Below are 17,496 nucleotides of genomic sequence, written 5' to 3'. Positions count from 1 at the left end.
CATAGTTTATTATATCTGTGCAACAGTTTATTCAGCCTTTCTTGTAACGGTTTTAAATTTTAGTTACTGTGCACGTTAAAAACAATTTCAGTTCAGTTTTATGGTGTAAATCAAATTTACACAAGTTTACGCAGGTGCCAAAATAAAAATGTGTGCTAAAGTCTCGTGGGCTGTGTCCGAAAGCCTAGTCAGCTGACTTGCTGCCTCTCTGCCTTATCAGGCATTGACTTCGAAGGCTGTGAAGGCAACTCCAGAAACAGTTTCAGACAGACTTCAGAGGCAGCTTAACGTGAAGTCGTTGCTAGGTTACCTAACGGTTAAGTTGTACATTTTGTAGAAAAACGATCATAAACAGTTATGTATAAATGTTTTAATAATATATAAAGACCTCAATGTCATTTTCATTAAAGGTCTGTGCGTCAGAAAAGACAGCTGAGAATGGCATTTTTTGCTCAAAAAATAAAAGCACTGTTGCAAGTATTATTGCAGAACAGGTCATTGTTATTAGTGGCTGTTTCGTTATTATTGGTAGTATATTGTAAATATTATTCTTATTTACTACTCATTTGCATCCTTTTAACATTTTTGTAAAATACTATTATTACAAACAATATTATTTATTATGCTTTTACACTATTACTATTCATAAAGCATATCATGGTCAAGATCTCATCTATTATATAAAGTAACAAGTCTAATTTCACCAGAATATGACACACATGCACAGGATTGTGGGAAAGCGAAGGCAGCGAGGAACACATCTATGCTGCCTTCAAAATTCGATCAGAAGAAGGTACCTCCAGAGACAGGAAGTGAAGCAGAATTTGGATTCGGATGTGCCTTGATGCCTTCCTGCTTTGGAATGCTGCCTCCAAAGGCAGCATTTTAGAGCTTTTGGACACAGCCGTGGTCAGCTCACTCATGAAGGATGCGTGTGTTGTGTAAATTCTGAACGGTGCTGTGAAAGCAGTTAACGTAACCAGTGAGATGTGTATTTAAGGACCTTAGCTAACTTGCTAATTTGTCTATTCTTTGATTGTAATTCTTTGGTTTAAAAGAATGAGTTAGTCCAGTCCAGTTTCCTGTCTGGCCTGTTCGCAGCATATTACATATACAGGGCTCAACATTAAATCTCAACATGTTCTTGTCCTTCGGACAAGTAAATCAGTCATTCACTTGTCCGAGTAAAAAACTTACTTGTCCGGGGCAAAAAAGCCTTTTGTTGTTGTGTTGTTTCCCGTAAATGTAATCCATTCTGAAGCAGTAGTTTCATCATTGCTCTAGTGAAACTGCAAATGCAACTGTAAAATTGCATATGCATAAATAATGTTATAAGAAATCTGAAATGCTGGAAAAATGCAATACTTTAAATAAAATTAAAATTAAAAATTAAAAATTAAAACGCCTATTTCATTCAATAAATGAAGCAAGTGGCCATCTTTATGAATGGCTCACTGAATCATTGACTCACCCGATTAGTTCAAACATGCTGAATCATTCAGTAATGAAACAACGCTGTGTGCTCGGAGATGTGCAACTGTTCTGCTGTCGCTTTGCTTAGAACTATTTTCAGTCTAAGAACTAAGTCAGTTAAAATTAACTACTTGTTTACTGAACTACTGTTGTATAAAATCAGTGTCACATTTGCAATCGTGCTGGTCCTTGGTCGTTTTTTTATAGTCCATGTTCATGTTTTTTTGTGTGTGTGTTATTGCACCTATTAGTTTTGATTTTTCTGTGAGTCAGATAGGCTGCACGAGCCTCAGCTGATGCAACCTTGATACTGTCCGTTATTAGTCACCGTTTACACTAATAAGAAAGCAATAAGTAATTTAAGTAATATAATCAAAATCATTCTCACCAAAGTTTTGGTGCTGCCCTAGTTATTGTTTGTTATTTATGTTGTAATCCGGTTACTTGTCCGGTCGGGCAAGTAAAATTCTCTTTCACTTGCCCCCTCACAAAATCCACTTGTCCCGGACAAGTGGACAAGCACTAATGTCAAGCCCTGAATAATCTGGAGTACCAGGAGGAGACAGCCAGAACTCTGGAGTTCATTCCAAAGGTAATGGTTGCATTCTAGGTATTTCATAGGTATTTCAGTACCTGCATTTTACATGTATATATATTAGAGGAAGTTCAAAAGTTATTTTTTCTATCAGTAAATATGCTTTATAATAATAATAATTATAAAACTTAAAAAAAAAAAATAGTAGGGGCAATAATTATAGGGGCAGCCGTGGCCTAATGTTAGGGAGTCAGGCTTGTAACCAAGGTTGCGGGTTTGAGTCCACCCTCAATACCACTACTGAGATGAGTCCCTTGAGCAAGGCACCGAACCCCCAACTGCTCCGGGTGTGTGTTCACGGTTTGTGTGTGTTCACTACTGTGTGTGTGCACTTGGACGTCACATCCTTTCTTAATAATCACATGCCAGTGCCACTACACAGGATTATGGTACAACTACCGAGCCTACAGGTATGTAGAAATCTTTGCTTTAATTGGTAAGTTAGTTTGAAGGATAAAGCCATAGATACAGTAATTTTATTTCACAACAACAATTTATATCATGACATAGTCATTTTTTATCATTTTATCTTTATTATTAATAATATGAACGTAGATGCAAATAACAAACTTAAGGACAACTAGAATAAAACAAAGACACAAATTAACTAAAAAGGGCCCTATGAAATTTTTCTAGACTCTATTTTAATGGTTACATTAAAAAAATATTTATCAAAAAGCATGTCTAATTAATTGAAATCATGAAATTTGCAGAATTTAACAGCAATTTATTAAAGTTTAACAAAAATTCTATTAAATACATTTTATTATTTTTCTCAAATTCAGTTTTGTTTGTGAATCTCTATTTCAATTAATCTTTTGGATTCTATTTTAATCGTTTACATTTTAATAATCAAAAGAATGTCTAATGAAATTATAAAGGATAACTAGTTTTGATAAATAATTAATTTATTATAGGCTATTTTTTTTTTCAGAAATACTGTGTTGTGTATTTACTGTGTTGTGGTAAATATTCCTTAAACATTGTTTTAATAATATTTTTTATTAGTAGTATTAGTACTAGGGTTGCAACGATTAATCGCACGATGTCCTGAGGCGCGTTTAGTCAATTTAGTCAATGTAGCTTGTCAGTGATGTATGGCTCTGTGTATTACTTGCCGCTCCAGCTGAACCCACGTGGTGGAGCTTTACTACTAATCAAAGTACCGGCTTCATTGACTAAACGCGCCTCACGACATTGTGCGATTAATCGTTGCAGCCCTAATTAGTACTATCTTTACATTAAGTAATATATTAATATATTTCTGGCTGTCAAGTTAAGCCAAACTTTTATTTTTGCGGGTTGCTGTGAAGACCTTTAGGGTCTTTGTTATATGACGATAGTTTTCTGCAAAAGAAACGATAAAATGCTCATGAAGTTTTAATGAAGAGCAGTTCTAGAAATTATGTTCATGTGTTCATGTACTCATACACTGAGGCGGCAGAGGCTGAAAACACCACGAGTGTCACACGTACGTGTGTAGTAAACAAAACTGTGCGTCTGTGCCATTCACCAACACAGACATGTAGAAATACGGCTCTTATTAAAATGCATTCATAAAGTACCGGTACTAGTAAAAACCTGAAGTTGGCACCCCATAAAAAGAAATAATCAGTAAAACAATGCCATTTGTTTGTGCTACATTTATGCTGATTTGTGCCGCAGAAACGAACGTTTGTGCTGGTTCGGTGTTTGAGATATTAAACATAATTTTTTGACTGTGTGACGTCACTTCCCACCCCATGTTGCCCAAATGACTCCAAACTGGCGCAGTTTATTTGTGCTCAATTTGTGCCTGTTTGTGCCGTTAAAACAAACACTGTATCGGTTTTCCTTCCCTAGATATAACCAAAATAATTTTGGGGCTGTGACGTCACTCTCCATCTCAGTTCGTCTAAATCACACAAAACTTGTGTCATTCGTTTGTGCTCAATTTGTGCCAGTTTGTGCCGTTGAAATGAACGCCAAATATATTTCCCCTTCTTAGAAATAACAAAAACAATTCGGGACAGTGACGTCACTCTCTACCTCATGCCTTCCAAATCTCTCCAAACCGTTGCCGTTTGTTTGTGCTTGATTTGTGCCCGTTTGTGCCGTTAAAACAAACCTGGTATCTCCGAGCCCTTCTTAAATATAATGGGAAAAATACTTGCTTGGGACTGTTACGTAACTCTCCACCCCATATCATCCAAATCACTCCAAAAGGTGCAATTTGTTTGTGCTCGATTTGTGTCGTTAAAAAACATTGCATCTAATTCCCTTCCTTAGAAATAACAAATACAATACGGGGCAATGACGTCACTCTACACCCCACTTCATCCAAATCGCACAAAACCGGCGCCGTTCGTTTGTGCTCGATTTGTGCCGGTTTGTGCCGTTAAAAGAAACCATGTAACCATGGCCTCTTTTTAAATATAACGAAAATTTCACTGTCCACCCCATTTAGCGCCACTGCAGAGTGTATGTATATAATAATAATCTTGGTTGTAACTAAAATTCGTCTTAAATAGGATATTTAAAGGGAGAAAACATAAGCACTTAATATGCCATTATCTATAGGAAATATGTAGCCTAACTGCAATTGCACGGTATGACTGCATTTAATAGCTAATATGGTAAAGTTTTTCTGCCCCCCTTACAAACGATTATTTACCGCACTGCATAAGAAAACGAAAAAGGACATAACGGACTGTGGAAAAAGGGCTCATAGATAAAATAGGCTTAAGCTATAGGTTACTGAATGTGTGCATGGCAGGACAAATTACCGGTCACTGGAAAAGACTACAAGAAATTGATATATACTAATGAAAAAAATACTTGTTTGGGACTGTTACGTAACTCTCCACCCCATATCATCCAAATAGCTCCAAAAGGTGCCACTTGGATCTACAAGGTAAAACGTTTTTGTATATATTTTAATGCATGTTGAAAAAATAACCTAACCAATTTAATAACGAATGTTTTATTGACGTTGTGAGTGCACACAAATAAAAGTAGACCCTTTGCAGTTCCGAATGATGTATTACACTTACACTTTATGAGCAAAAATGATGGCGTAGATATTAATTAAAAAATTGCAAGCGATCTTGTCGGCGCCTCCATATCAGCGTGCTGTAGCTTCCACTCTCTGCACAATGGATTGAAATGCACCTAAAAGCGCACATTTATGTTAAATGTTTATATTAATATTGTGGGATGCATTAATTGTTTTATATCTATAGATTTTATTTTAGGCAAGTCGTCTTGATTTGAAAAGGCTAGAACATAATCTATAATCAGATCACTGTCTGCTACTGGTGGCTTGGTCGGCAAAAAAAAGAAGAATTTAACAAACACAAAATCTCCCAAACATATTTCCAAAATAACTTAAAGAAACTAAAATAAATACAGCCACTTTGCCACTAAAAATATTAAAGAATATTCGTCGGGAATCCAGCACAAACAATTTTTTTTTTTTTTTTTTTGTTAAAGTTAGTGTTCATGCTGCCTTGAAATTTAAATTTAGTCATCTTAGCTGACTAAATGTAAAATTTTAAGGCAGCACGAACACTATTTTTTTTTAACTCTGCGGTGGTGCTAAATGGGGTGGAGAGTGAAATTTTCGTTATATTTAAAGAGAGGTCATAGTTACATGGTTTCTTTTAACGGCACAAACCGGCACAAATCGTGCACAAACCAAAGGCACCGATTTGGAGATATTTGGAAGGCATGGGGTGGAGAGTGAGGTCACTGCCCCATTTTGTATTTGTTTCTGAGGATGGGAAATAGAAACAATGTAATTTGAACAGCACAAATGGGCACAAATCGAGCACAAACAAATGGCAACATTTTGGAATGATTTAGATTGCGTGGGGTGGAGAGTGACGTCACTGTTCGTAAAAAGTTTTGTTTTCCTTATATTTAAGCAGCGGTCATAGTTACAGGATTTCTTTTAACGGCATAAAGGGAACAAATCGAGCACAAACGAACGGCACCGGTTTGGAGAGATTTAGAAAGCATGGGGTGGAGAGTGACGTCACTGCCCCGTATTGTATTTGTTATTTCTAAGGAAGGCAATTAGATACAATGTTTATTATAGCGGCACAAAACGGCACAAACGAATGGCACCTTTTGGAGCGATTTAGACAATATGGGGTAGAGAGTTACGTAACAGTCCCAAACAAGTGTTTTTCCCATTGTATTTAAGAAGGGCTCGGAGATACCAGGTTTGTTTTAACGGCACAAACAGGCACAAATTGAGCACAAGCAAACGGCACCAGTTTGGAGAGATTTGGAAGGCATGGGGTGGAGAGTGACGTCACTGCCCTGAATTGTTTATGTTACTTCTAAGAAGGGGAAATATATTTGACGTTCACGTCGGCACAAACCGGCACAAATGGAGCACAAACGAATGACACCAGTTTTGTGTGATTTAGACGAACTGGGGTGGAGAGTGACGTCACAGCCCCAAAAATATTTTGGTTATATCTAGGGAAGGAAAACAGATACAGTGTTTGTTTTAACGGCACAAATGGGCACAAATTGAGCACAAACGAACTGTGCCGGTCTGGAGCGATTTGGGCAACATGGGGTAGAAAGTGACGTCACACAGTCAAAAAAAAAATTGAGCTCGACCGATACATCGAGTCACGTATAGGCTTAAACCGTCATAAGAAAGAGAGACGAACTCAGTCCTGTCCCAGTACCTTTGCCTGAATTGAATAATAGACAGCCATGAATGGGCACATGTTGGAAATAAAAGCGCTGAATTTAATTCTCTCGCTGTTGTATGTTCATTAGTCTTATGAAGTCACATATAGGCTTAAACCGTCATAAGAAATAGCTTGAATTCAGTCACGTAATAATCCTTGCCTTAAATAAAATCTATAGATAATGGCATAAAAGAGTTAAAGTATAAAGCAATGTTAGTTTCAATGTTAAACTTGGATAAATGTGCGCTATTAGGCACATACCCAATACTCTGTGCGGAGAGTGGAAGCTAAAGCTGCTTACAGGACACGGGCGCACCAGCGCAATCACTAATCACATTTCTTTCAGTGGAAACAATTTCATTATTCCGCCATTTTTGCTCATAAAGGTAGAGTAATACATCATTTATAACTGTAAAGGGTCTACTTTTATTTGTGTGCACTCACAATATCAACAAAATGTTGCAAACGGTGCTTTTATAAAACAATCACTAATCGATTTCTGTTCTCAACAGGAGCGCTTCACAAAAATAAACCGAAATTCAGCGAATACAAACCTCACAGACATGATAAATATACCTATAGAAAACTCAAAACTATTACTTAACGAAATAAATCAAATCGAAAACTTTTTCATTATGTAATCTGTAATGATGCTTTTCTATTTAAAGGCGTGTCCAAAGAGAAGATGGCGAGTCCGGATCGGCAAATTCATCCTGAAATCACGGACTCAGAAAACGCTAGTTTAATAATAAATAATTAAAAAATCTCCTTACTATTTTCCCCTCAACACATTCATGGTAATTACCTTTGCCGGTGCTTTACAACAAGCTTTAGCCTATTGCATGCACTTGAACGCGGATTGCGGTGAAGGCGTGCTCGCTGCTGCTGCTGATGGAGACACTAAACGCCTTCCAAGCCGGTCTCAAAAGTGAAATCGAAAGTGAAGTCTTGTGTTGTTTCCACCAGCGCGGATTTTTTTCATAACCATAAATTGTGGATATCAAAAATATAAAAATAAGGAGAAGTCTAAAACAGACCCGAAGCCCGGCCCGCGTCTGAGCTATGACGTGAAACTTGGCCCGAAGCCCGGCCCTAGGGACGTAAAAAAGTCGGGGCCCATCGGGCTCGGGCTGAAATTCAGGGCTCTACGTTCACTCACCGGCTTGATGCTCTGATAGCCACCGCATGTAACTTTTAACAAGATTCACTTGTTTAAAACACCCTCAATTATATTAACATTTACTATAGAACCATTCTAATACATTTCTAAATATATACAACCCTATGGAAATCATTTATTATGTTTGCCAGCGATCACAGTTTGAGTATACTTCTATGTAAATGCATAGATAAACCGCGCTGTCAGCAGGCATTTCAGAATAGAACGACAAAAACAATTGTAGTAATTCTGATATAACATACCAGTTGATAAATACAATAAAATACAATGTTTTGTTTGTTATATTCCAATATTCCAGAGAATATTATTCTGTGAATTAACATTATCATTAATATTAACATCATTTCTTCGCTCTTTAGCCTATTAAACAGTTTATAAACTGTAGTTTAAAACAAAGTAGATATGACTCCTGTCCTTTAATAATTTTCTCCATTTGACATTCTACATTCAACATTTATTTTGCTTATCATTGTTGTAGCTGATGCATTTTATAAATAAAATGTTTTTATTGTTGCAATATGAAGATTAAATTTAACATGAAAGACTGCCAATTTTCAACACTTTTTAAGATGACTTAAAGGAGGAAAAACCAAAGTGAAGTATGGACTTAATTCACTCAGTCCCTGTTTAATTTATAACAGTAAATAAATATCGGTTCTGCATATTGGTTATCGGGCACGTAATCATGCAAATAATCAGTAATAAAAAAATCAATATCGGTCGATCACTACAAAAAAATAATGTTTAATATCTCAAACACCAAACCAGCACAAATGTTCGTTTTTGCGGCACAAATCAGCACAAACGTAGCACAAACGAATGGCGTGGTTTTGGTGATTATTTCTTTTTATGGGGTGCCAACTTCACGGAGGTCTAGTAAAATGTGGAATCCTACCATTTTTAAAAGCAGGGTATCGCAATACTTTTTAAGTACCGGAATATCGTGCAACTCTACAATGAAGTTGATTAGTCTGATGCTTAGACGACTAAAGCCTTACCCTGTCTTTCATTCTCCAGCTCTGAGCCAAAGCTTTGGATCCCTCAATCTTCTCTGTGTGGCGTTTCTTCATGAAGGCCAGTGGAAGGTTCCAGTCAGTCATGTCCACCTCCTCCTCCTCCACCAGACCAACCACAGGGGAGTGAAGCAGCTCAGCATCCATTTTCATAAGGAATCTAAAAAAAAAAAGGATACAACAAAAAAAAACACACTTATATAACCGTCTCTTTGCAGATCTAAAATGTAGAAAGTAGAGACAAAGAGCTGTTGTGTATTATTAAAGTGGTTTAATTCAATGATTTTGAACCTGATTCTGAACACAAAAAAGTATCAAAAGTAAACATTTTGGAGGTTGGAGCTTCACCGATTATATGAGACGCTGGTAATTTTCCAAATGTACAAAACAATTTATTAAACAATAATAAATGTTATATCAGACTATAACGTCTCCAGTTACTCACATAAACCTCAGTTCTTTGAAAAGATGGAATAAGACGTCACATCTGCTGATGCTGTTGGTAAACACGTTTCTCCTAGAAATACTGAAGCCTGATTGAATCACGCTATTGCCTTGCAATAGCCAATGGTGCTTAAACAAGCAAACCTGGGGTGGTCACAAGTCTTCTGAATGAATAACTAAGTTACGAAAAACCCTGAGCAGAAGTAACACACCAGAATCACAACGTCTTGTTCCCTCATTTCAGAGAACAGAATAACCAGTGATAGCAGATATGTATCAAATGTATAAAATCATGCCATGTTACTGTGAAGGATGCTCAGTGTAAGTGGAGCCAATAGCCCTAAAGACAGTGGACCTCATTCATGAACCAGAAGCAGAATGAATTTTTGGGGAAATCATTCGTAAAGCCGTTCTGACGTAAATTTTCAAATTCATTAAAATGTTTGTATTTTCAAAACGTTAGCTGGTACCAACGAAATGTACACCTGCTCCCTACCACGTGTAAATGGTGCGTAAAATGTTCTGTGTTATTTTTGGCAATCTGATGACACAGAATTCTGATGCACTGCCATAATAATTACAAGTTCATTTGCCCTTGCCCTCTTTTTGATGTTTTTTTGTTCTGTTTTGTTGTTGCTTTTATGTAGCTGTGTTGATAACTGTAAAACACAGCGATCGTTACTGTTACTATTTACCCAGCAGTAAATAGAGGATGGGCTTTTTTTAATATTAAGTAAAATTCTTAAAATGAGATACTAGCAATACTTTGCCGCCGTGCATAGCCTATTCCAAATCATAGCAACCAAGCGTCTCAGCTGGAAAAACGCTGTCACCAAAGTATTTCAAGCGCCACCTGCTGGTCATTTTAAGAAGAGCTTAATCTCAAACTGTTAGTAGTCTACTGATTTTATAATTGATAATGCTACAGCAAGTCCACACGCATCTAACTAGAAGTGACAGCCTGCTGAATAATCTGCATTATAAAAAGGAAAAAAATACAAAAAAAAAACAAAAAACAAAAACAAAAGTTATTCACGATTACGTAATGTTGCCAAGGTATCCCTTTACAGTGCTTATGTGCAGCTGTTTGGCAGATCGCAATCTAATTCATTTGTCTAATGCTTCAGTGACAGATCAGATGTATGACAGTATACAAGTTATGCCGTAATTAAAATGTCATCCAAGATGTTCATGTCTTTTTTTCTTCAGCCATAAAAAAAAAATGATGTTTTTCGAGTTAAACATTTCAGGATTTTTCTCCATATAATGGACTGGTATGGTGCCCCGATTTTGAACATCCAAAATGCAGTTTAAATGCGGCTTCAAACAATCCCAAATGCAGTTGTAAACGATCCCAGCTAAAGAAGAAGGGTCTTATCTAGCGAAACAATCGGTTATTTTCATTAAAAATATACAATTTAAATACTTTTTGATCTCAAACGCTCGTCTTGTCTTACTCTCCCTGAACTCTGTGTATTCTGCCTCAAGACAGTTAGGGTATGTCGAAAAACTCCAATCGTTCAAACACCCTCACCAAAAAAGGTAAAACAGCAGTATAAGACAGTTTTGAAGTTGAGAGAGAACATGAGATATACATTAAACAGTATATACATTGTATTATTGTTATATAAGACCCTTCGGTTAGGATCTTTTACAACCGCATTTGGGATCGTTTGAAGCTGCATTTAAACTGCATTTTGGAAGTTCAAAATTGGGGCACCATACAGTTTATTATATGGAGAAAAATCCTGAAATGCTTCCCTAAAAAAAAACGAATTTCTTTAAGGCTGAAGAAAGAAAGACATGAACATCTTGGATGACAAGGGGTGAGAACATTATCTGTCAATTTTTGGTCTGGAAGTGGACGTCTCCTTTAACGTTAATGTACTTTCAGTGTATATAAACCTCAACTAGTCAAGTGGCTAGTGTTAAAGTGCCTACTAGTCAAGTGCCTACTGTGTTACACACCACTGCTAAAATCCACCTGCATTTGGTGGCTTGGAGGGTGTTAATGTCAAGCCTTGGGTAATAGTATCTAACGAATTCTTACTAGTAATATTTAAACTCCATATCTAATGCTCAAGCGCTTTTATGACAAAAGCAGCAAGCACATTAAGTTGTCACAGCAACTATGTACACTGCACACGTATTATCCACCTTTTTCTTTGATGCGGAAGTAAGCCTATGGGTGAGACTTCTGGTTAATTACACACTAAAGGGAAATAACAAGAAGAATAACAACGTGCAGTAAACAGTAAAACTGTCTGCACTACAAACCAGTGCGCTCATAATTAGGATAATACATTAAAATAATATGGTAAGACACACCAATTTGCAATATCAAGCAGCAAAACAAGCTGTTTTATACAGCTAGAAATAGCTGGACGCAGATGAGACCAGAAACCAGACCCATAAAATTAACAAATGGCTGTTTCCATTCTACGCGAAGAAAAAGGTGGATAATAAGGGTGGGGGGTGGGGGTGGGGGAATTGATTCACATTTGAATCATGATTCAGTCTTCTAGTGATTCACATTGATTTACAAATTTTACAAATCAATTTTTTAGTTAATATAATAATAATAGCCTAGGCCTAATAATAATAACAGGATGTGGTCAGAGCAAAACAAAAACTGCAATGATGGAAGAAAAATGAATACATCCTGCCCCATTTTCAGCAGGGGCAAGTAATTATTGATCTTTTGTTATAATGGGAAGTAGAGATGCGCCTGAATCCATATTCACAAAGGCACGGAAAACAAACAATGGTTTCTATGGAGCCACTAAAGGAACATGGTTAGCTGCCTGCTAGGTTGCCTGTTACATTACATTACATAAAATTTCACTTACCACATAAACCGAGTAAGGAGAGATGACTGATAGGACGATGGCGAATGATTTGCAGATCCTGAGCACCACTGACAAACATCTAATCTGGTAAAATGTGTGGTAAGTACTGCTTCTCCGTTGTATACACAGTGTACGTGTGATCGAGAATAATGAAAATAAAAGTAAAAAGCGAGCATATTAATAACGGGTTTAATTTATATATAGTACAATTACCCAATGATATAATTGTGAGAGAAAGCATCAAAATATATATTTTTCTTCCCATCTCGTATTTATTCCCTTTAGGAGTTTCATAGTACACGTCATTTCCTTTCTAAACACTGTATTCGGAGTAAGGCACATCCCTAATGGGAAGTGTACCATTTTTTGATCTATTGTTGTTGGCACACCTGCTAATAAAAAAGCAAGCTCCAGCTGTTGCAAGATGAGAGAGATCGAAAATGATGGAGACGTGCAAAGTAAATGTGCACAAAAGCAGTCTTTCGTGCGCAACTTGAACAAACTACAACAGGTAAAGCTGTTAGCTTTGTGGACATTAATAATATCATTAACAATTCTCATTTATAATCAACAATCAATACTAATAGGGTTTCTTTATATTAAGATCTTAGCCTATATGCTGTGTTCTTTTAATGTGTGAACTTCATATTATTTGTAGTGCATTTGCCATCTAATAATTGCAATAAGCTTTGTGCTCTGTTACCTTGTAAAAAAGTATCAGCTTTAAAATTCTGCCAAATTCATAATGAAATTCAAACAATAAATACCATTTTGGCGCTCACAGATATAGCATGAGCGATCGCTTTAGCACCTCAGTTAAAGTGGCAAGTGAACCCATCCTATTTTTCTCTTTACTATTATAGTACAAAATAAACATGAATGGACATCAAAATGACGTAAAAAAGACGTAAGCCTACTGTAAGCCCAAATATATTTTGCTAAATATATGCGCTATATTGCATATTCATATTTTTACTTAACCTGTTGTCTACATCAGTGGTTCTCAAAGCATGAGTACTGGGTGCAGGTACTCAGGCTCCCTCTAGTGGTATGCTAGAATCACTCAATTAAATATAAATTAATGCTAAAAAACAAATACATTTAGTATTATTTGAGTAAAGTGTTTTTAAGCAGTACAGAACAGTTTTTATTTAACTTTTAGGTACAATACATTTTAATTTAATCATTATTTAAGTTTTTTTATTTACCTATTTGTTCCCACTTTAAGTGAATCTTAGTTCCCAGGACATATACAAGATGCTGCTATAAAGGAGGGGAGACAAACACTTGACAGTATGTCAAGTATGTCAGGTATGGCTGAAATGTTAAGGTGTTAAAAAAAAAAAAAGAATATATATATATATATATATATATATATATATATATATATATATATATATTATATATTATTCTGTGGCACTTATAAAAATAAATTTGGCACCTATTTTTGTTTCTTATAAGAGCCAATGGCTCCTTAAGTGATTTTTTTTGTCTGGAGCCCTGTACAGTGATAGATGCCAAATCTGCAATAGGTCAGTTTGTGAAATTTCATCCCTGCTAGATATTCCATTATCAACTGTAAATGGTGTCGTTGGAAAAAGGAAGCATTTAGGAAAAGCAGCAACTCAGCCACGAAGCAGAAGATCATGTACAGTCACAGAGCATGGTCAACAAGTGCTAAGGTGCATACTGCTTAAATGTCACCAACACTCTGCTGATTCCATAGCTGAAGAGTTACAAATTTCCACTTACATTAATATCAACACAAGAATCGTGTGGCGAGAGCTTCATGGAATGGGTTTCCATGGCCGAGCAGTTGCATGCAAGCCTCACATTACCAAGTACAATGCCAAGCATCACATGGAGTGGTGTAAAGCACACTGCCACTGGACTCTGGAGCAATGGAAACATGTTCTGTGGAATGATTAATCACACTTCTCTGTTTGGCAGTCTGATGGCTGAGTTTAGATTTGGCAGATGCCAGAACAATGTTACCTGTCTGGCCCTTTTCTATTTCAGCATAACTGCACCCAAGTGAACAAAACAAGACTTTGGCGATATTATTTAAATGTTGATATAAAAAAAAAAGTATTGCGAAATGACAACGTTTCCATTAACCGATGTTATGCGACTAAAACGTAATTTGTTCCTCTCGCAATAAGTCGTGGCAACGGATTTTGGTGGGATTTGGACATATTTTGTCTTTATTTAATCGAAAGAGGCATATGCTTGTATCTTTACGCAAGCAGCGTGGAGAGCCGCTTCAGAAATGTGTGCGATGCTGTTGGTATAAACATAACATCGGCTCCAGTGACCGTGTCCCTACGCGCCGCAGATGCGTGCAGTGTACGTAGTCTAAGCATTAATATTAGGGAAAGCCCCTTATACTTGAGAGTGGCTACGTATGAAGCGTTTCTTGGAGTTTATAGTACATTGAAGAAAGATCATATGACTTTTTACATATGCAATGTGACCTGTAAATGCGAAAAAGCCATTTCCATTGCAGTTTTGCAAAATATTCCTTTTTCGAATTGCCTGAAAAAACACCTCATGTGAGCATAAAAACTTTTTTGCGATGTATGGGAGTTTTTGCAAAATTGACACGTTTCCAACTTGCAATTTAAATTTGCACATCTTGAAGGGTATTGGAAATTCAGCTATAGTTGGATGACTGGTGTGGAGAAAGTGTTGTTCACAACATTCATATTTTTGGCACACTGTGTATAAATGCACATTTTCTCTGGGAGTAGCATAATTATGCAGGTATTTTTATATTTAAATGTATTTAAAAGACATACACACACACATACATATATATATATATATATATATTATTATTTTTTGTAACTATTTGAATACCAATAAATGGGGTCAGCTTTGATAAACATGACACAATAACATTAAGCTTACATTAAAATAATTTTTACTATCTAAAAAAAATTATGAGAATTAGCAGATCTGTAGGGATTACAATAAACATAAAACATAGTTGTTATCTGTGCTTCTGGACAGTTGTCATATAGCTATGTTTTCATCAGAGCTTATGCAGCCATTCAAAAGCACTGACTGGCTGCTCTCGAAACACTCCTGCAGTACTTTGACGCCATCCGTCACAGTGGTGTGCTGTTGCCGCTGTCTCAAGTCAAATATCAATCGATCTATGCAACACTGCATGAAGTCAAACACAACTATTGCCAGGGGTTAGCTTGACAGCTCTTAAAATTAAGCCAATGAAATTAATCAAGCTTTCCATAAGTCCTAAATACCATTTCAAACGCATAACGTTTAGACTGGTCAGTTGTGTACATTTAGAACAAAACTACCTATTTGTAGCTCATTCAGTGAATTAAGAGGGACCTTTCAAATAAACCAGTTTGCAATCACCATTTCCACACTAGCACTTGGTGCCACTGGTTGTGCAGAATAAAGCGTAACTGGTAAATGCATAGGCTCACAGATTTCAATTGCATAGTGATACTAAACAATCCTGCACTAAGACTCAAACTACTTGTGTTGAGATAGCCTGCATGTACTGTAAAGACAAGAGAAACCACACTGAATTCAATAATCTTAATTTTAAAGGCTTTTTAAAAACGAAGAACTGACCAATTAAAAAAAAAAAAAAATATCTGAAAGTTGCCAGCATATCAGTCTACCACACTGAGAGTCAAGTTACATTCAAACCAATTGCAAAAGAACTGAAGATGCAATGCTTCTTGCTAGAATGTGCTGCTTAAAAAAAATACCATGGTAACTATAAATTTCAGCCTAAATACCATAATTACTGCAGGTAATTTAAAAAAAAAAATAAAAATAAAAAAAATAAACATAGGATGACCCTCTAAAACAGGCATGGGCAAACTCCGTCCTTGCGTCCCTGCAGAGTTTAGCTCCAACCCTGATAAAACTCACCTGTCTGTAGTCTTCTAGTAATCCTGAAGACATTGCTTGTTCAGGCGTGTTTGATCAGGGTTGAAGCTAAACTCTGCAGGGACACCGGCCCTCCAGAACTGAGTTTGCCTACGCCTGCTCTGAACAGTGACGCGTTCAGAAACGGTGTCACTTCTTCTCTTTATTGATGACAGTGGAGGCTAATACCAGATTACAACACTTTTACTAAAGCACATATTATATTTGGCACCATGGTGAATTGTTGAAGAGAAACTGGGCTGTTTTGTGAATTGTACTCGCACCTCTGATCGGCAGAGTTCTCCAAAGCTCGAGCTGGAGATCCGCTGCGTCGGCGGACGATCACACAGATCACTCCCGTCAGCAGCTTAAATGGCAGCGTCCACAGCCTGTAGAGGATCTGCAAGCGCTGGATCAAGAGGTGTTTGCAGGGGGATCTGCGATGGCTTTCCTTTTGGTTCTGGGTCAGGCGCAGCGGCCCATCATCATCCTCAAACACACACTCTGCGTGAGCCACGACAGGCGTTCGATACGTTAATCCAACGGTCTCTTTCCGTGCACTTTCTGTTATTTTTGATGATGGATCGACACGGTAAAACTGTGGCTAATTTTAATCAGACTTCCAGCCGAGACTGTTTCTCAACATTTGCGCAAGGGCGCCGCCATCTTGAGGTTGACCCAGAATGCACTGCGCTTATTGGGGGCGTGGCTACGTATGAGGACGTAAAACGAATACGTCACCGCTCGTTATGATTTTTCTTGATTTATGTTAGCAATATGTATGCAATTTCCAAAGATATCAGTAAATCCTTCTTAGATTTTATATGGAAAAATAAACCTTACTAATTAAAAAAAGGACATTATATCAGGCAAAAGAGTAGAAGGTGGAGTAGAGATGATAGATTTTTTGACATTAACAATTGTATTTTGATATTTCATATTTTGGTTAATTTAAAGCCTGTTACATTTTTTTGATTTTCAATTAAAAAAAGAGATTTTTCTTTATCTATTGTAAATTAAAATAATAACTAGATAAAAAAGTTTGTCAAGACAAACTTTAAGTTGGCTTGAGAAAGCCGGACCAGAAAGATTAAAAAGTTTGAAAAGTTTGAAAACTTTAAAAAGTTTAAGAAGCTTAAGAAGTTTAAATTAAAAAAAAATAATAATAAGTTTGGATGGTTTTCAGTCTGAAATATTTTCAAGTTTTAAAGTTTGAATGCAGTCTGTCAGATAGATAGATAGATAGTAATGGTCAGATTATAGATAGATAGATAGATAGATAGATAATTAACATGTTGTTAGTATGATTCTAACATTATTAACAAGTTACTAGCATGTTCCT

At 36.5% G+C, this 17,496-nt stretch overlaps 1 protein-coding gene across 5 annotated transcripts in view; it reads right to left on the bottom strand.

The window, feature by feature from the left end:
• rptor (regulatory associated protein of MTOR, complex 1) overlaps nt 1-16,854 on the bottom strand; it is a 213,426-nt gene extending 196,572 nt beyond the window's left edge. For 4 of the 5 annotated variants that reach the window (XM_051111865.1, XM_051111867.1, XM_051111866.1 and 1 more), the window contains exons 1-2: nt 16,439-16,853; nt 8,938-9,112 (exon numbers count right to left, since the gene is read on the bottom strand). In XM_051111865.1, the coding sequence (XP_050967822.1) occupies nt 8,938-9,105 (168 nt within the window). In that variant the 5' untranslated portion in view covers nt 9,106-9,112; nt 16,439-16,853. Of the gene's footprint in view, nt 1-8,937; nt 9,113-16,438 lie in introns of all 5 variants that reach the window. The other variant, XM_051111869.1, reaches the window with a different exon arrangement.
• Nucleotides 16,855-17,496: the final 642 nt, after the last annotated feature.

This window comes from Labeo rohita, chromosome 6 (assembly GCF_022985175.1).
Source record: "Labeo rohita strain BAU-BD-2019 chromosome 6, IGBB_LRoh.1.0, whole genome shotgun sequence".
In the NCBI taxonomy this organism is placed as follows: Eukaryota; Metazoa; Chordata; class Actinopteri; order Cypriniformes; family Cyprinidae; genus Labeo; species Labeo rohita.
This window is presented reverse-complemented; position numbering and strand designations above follow the sequence as displayed.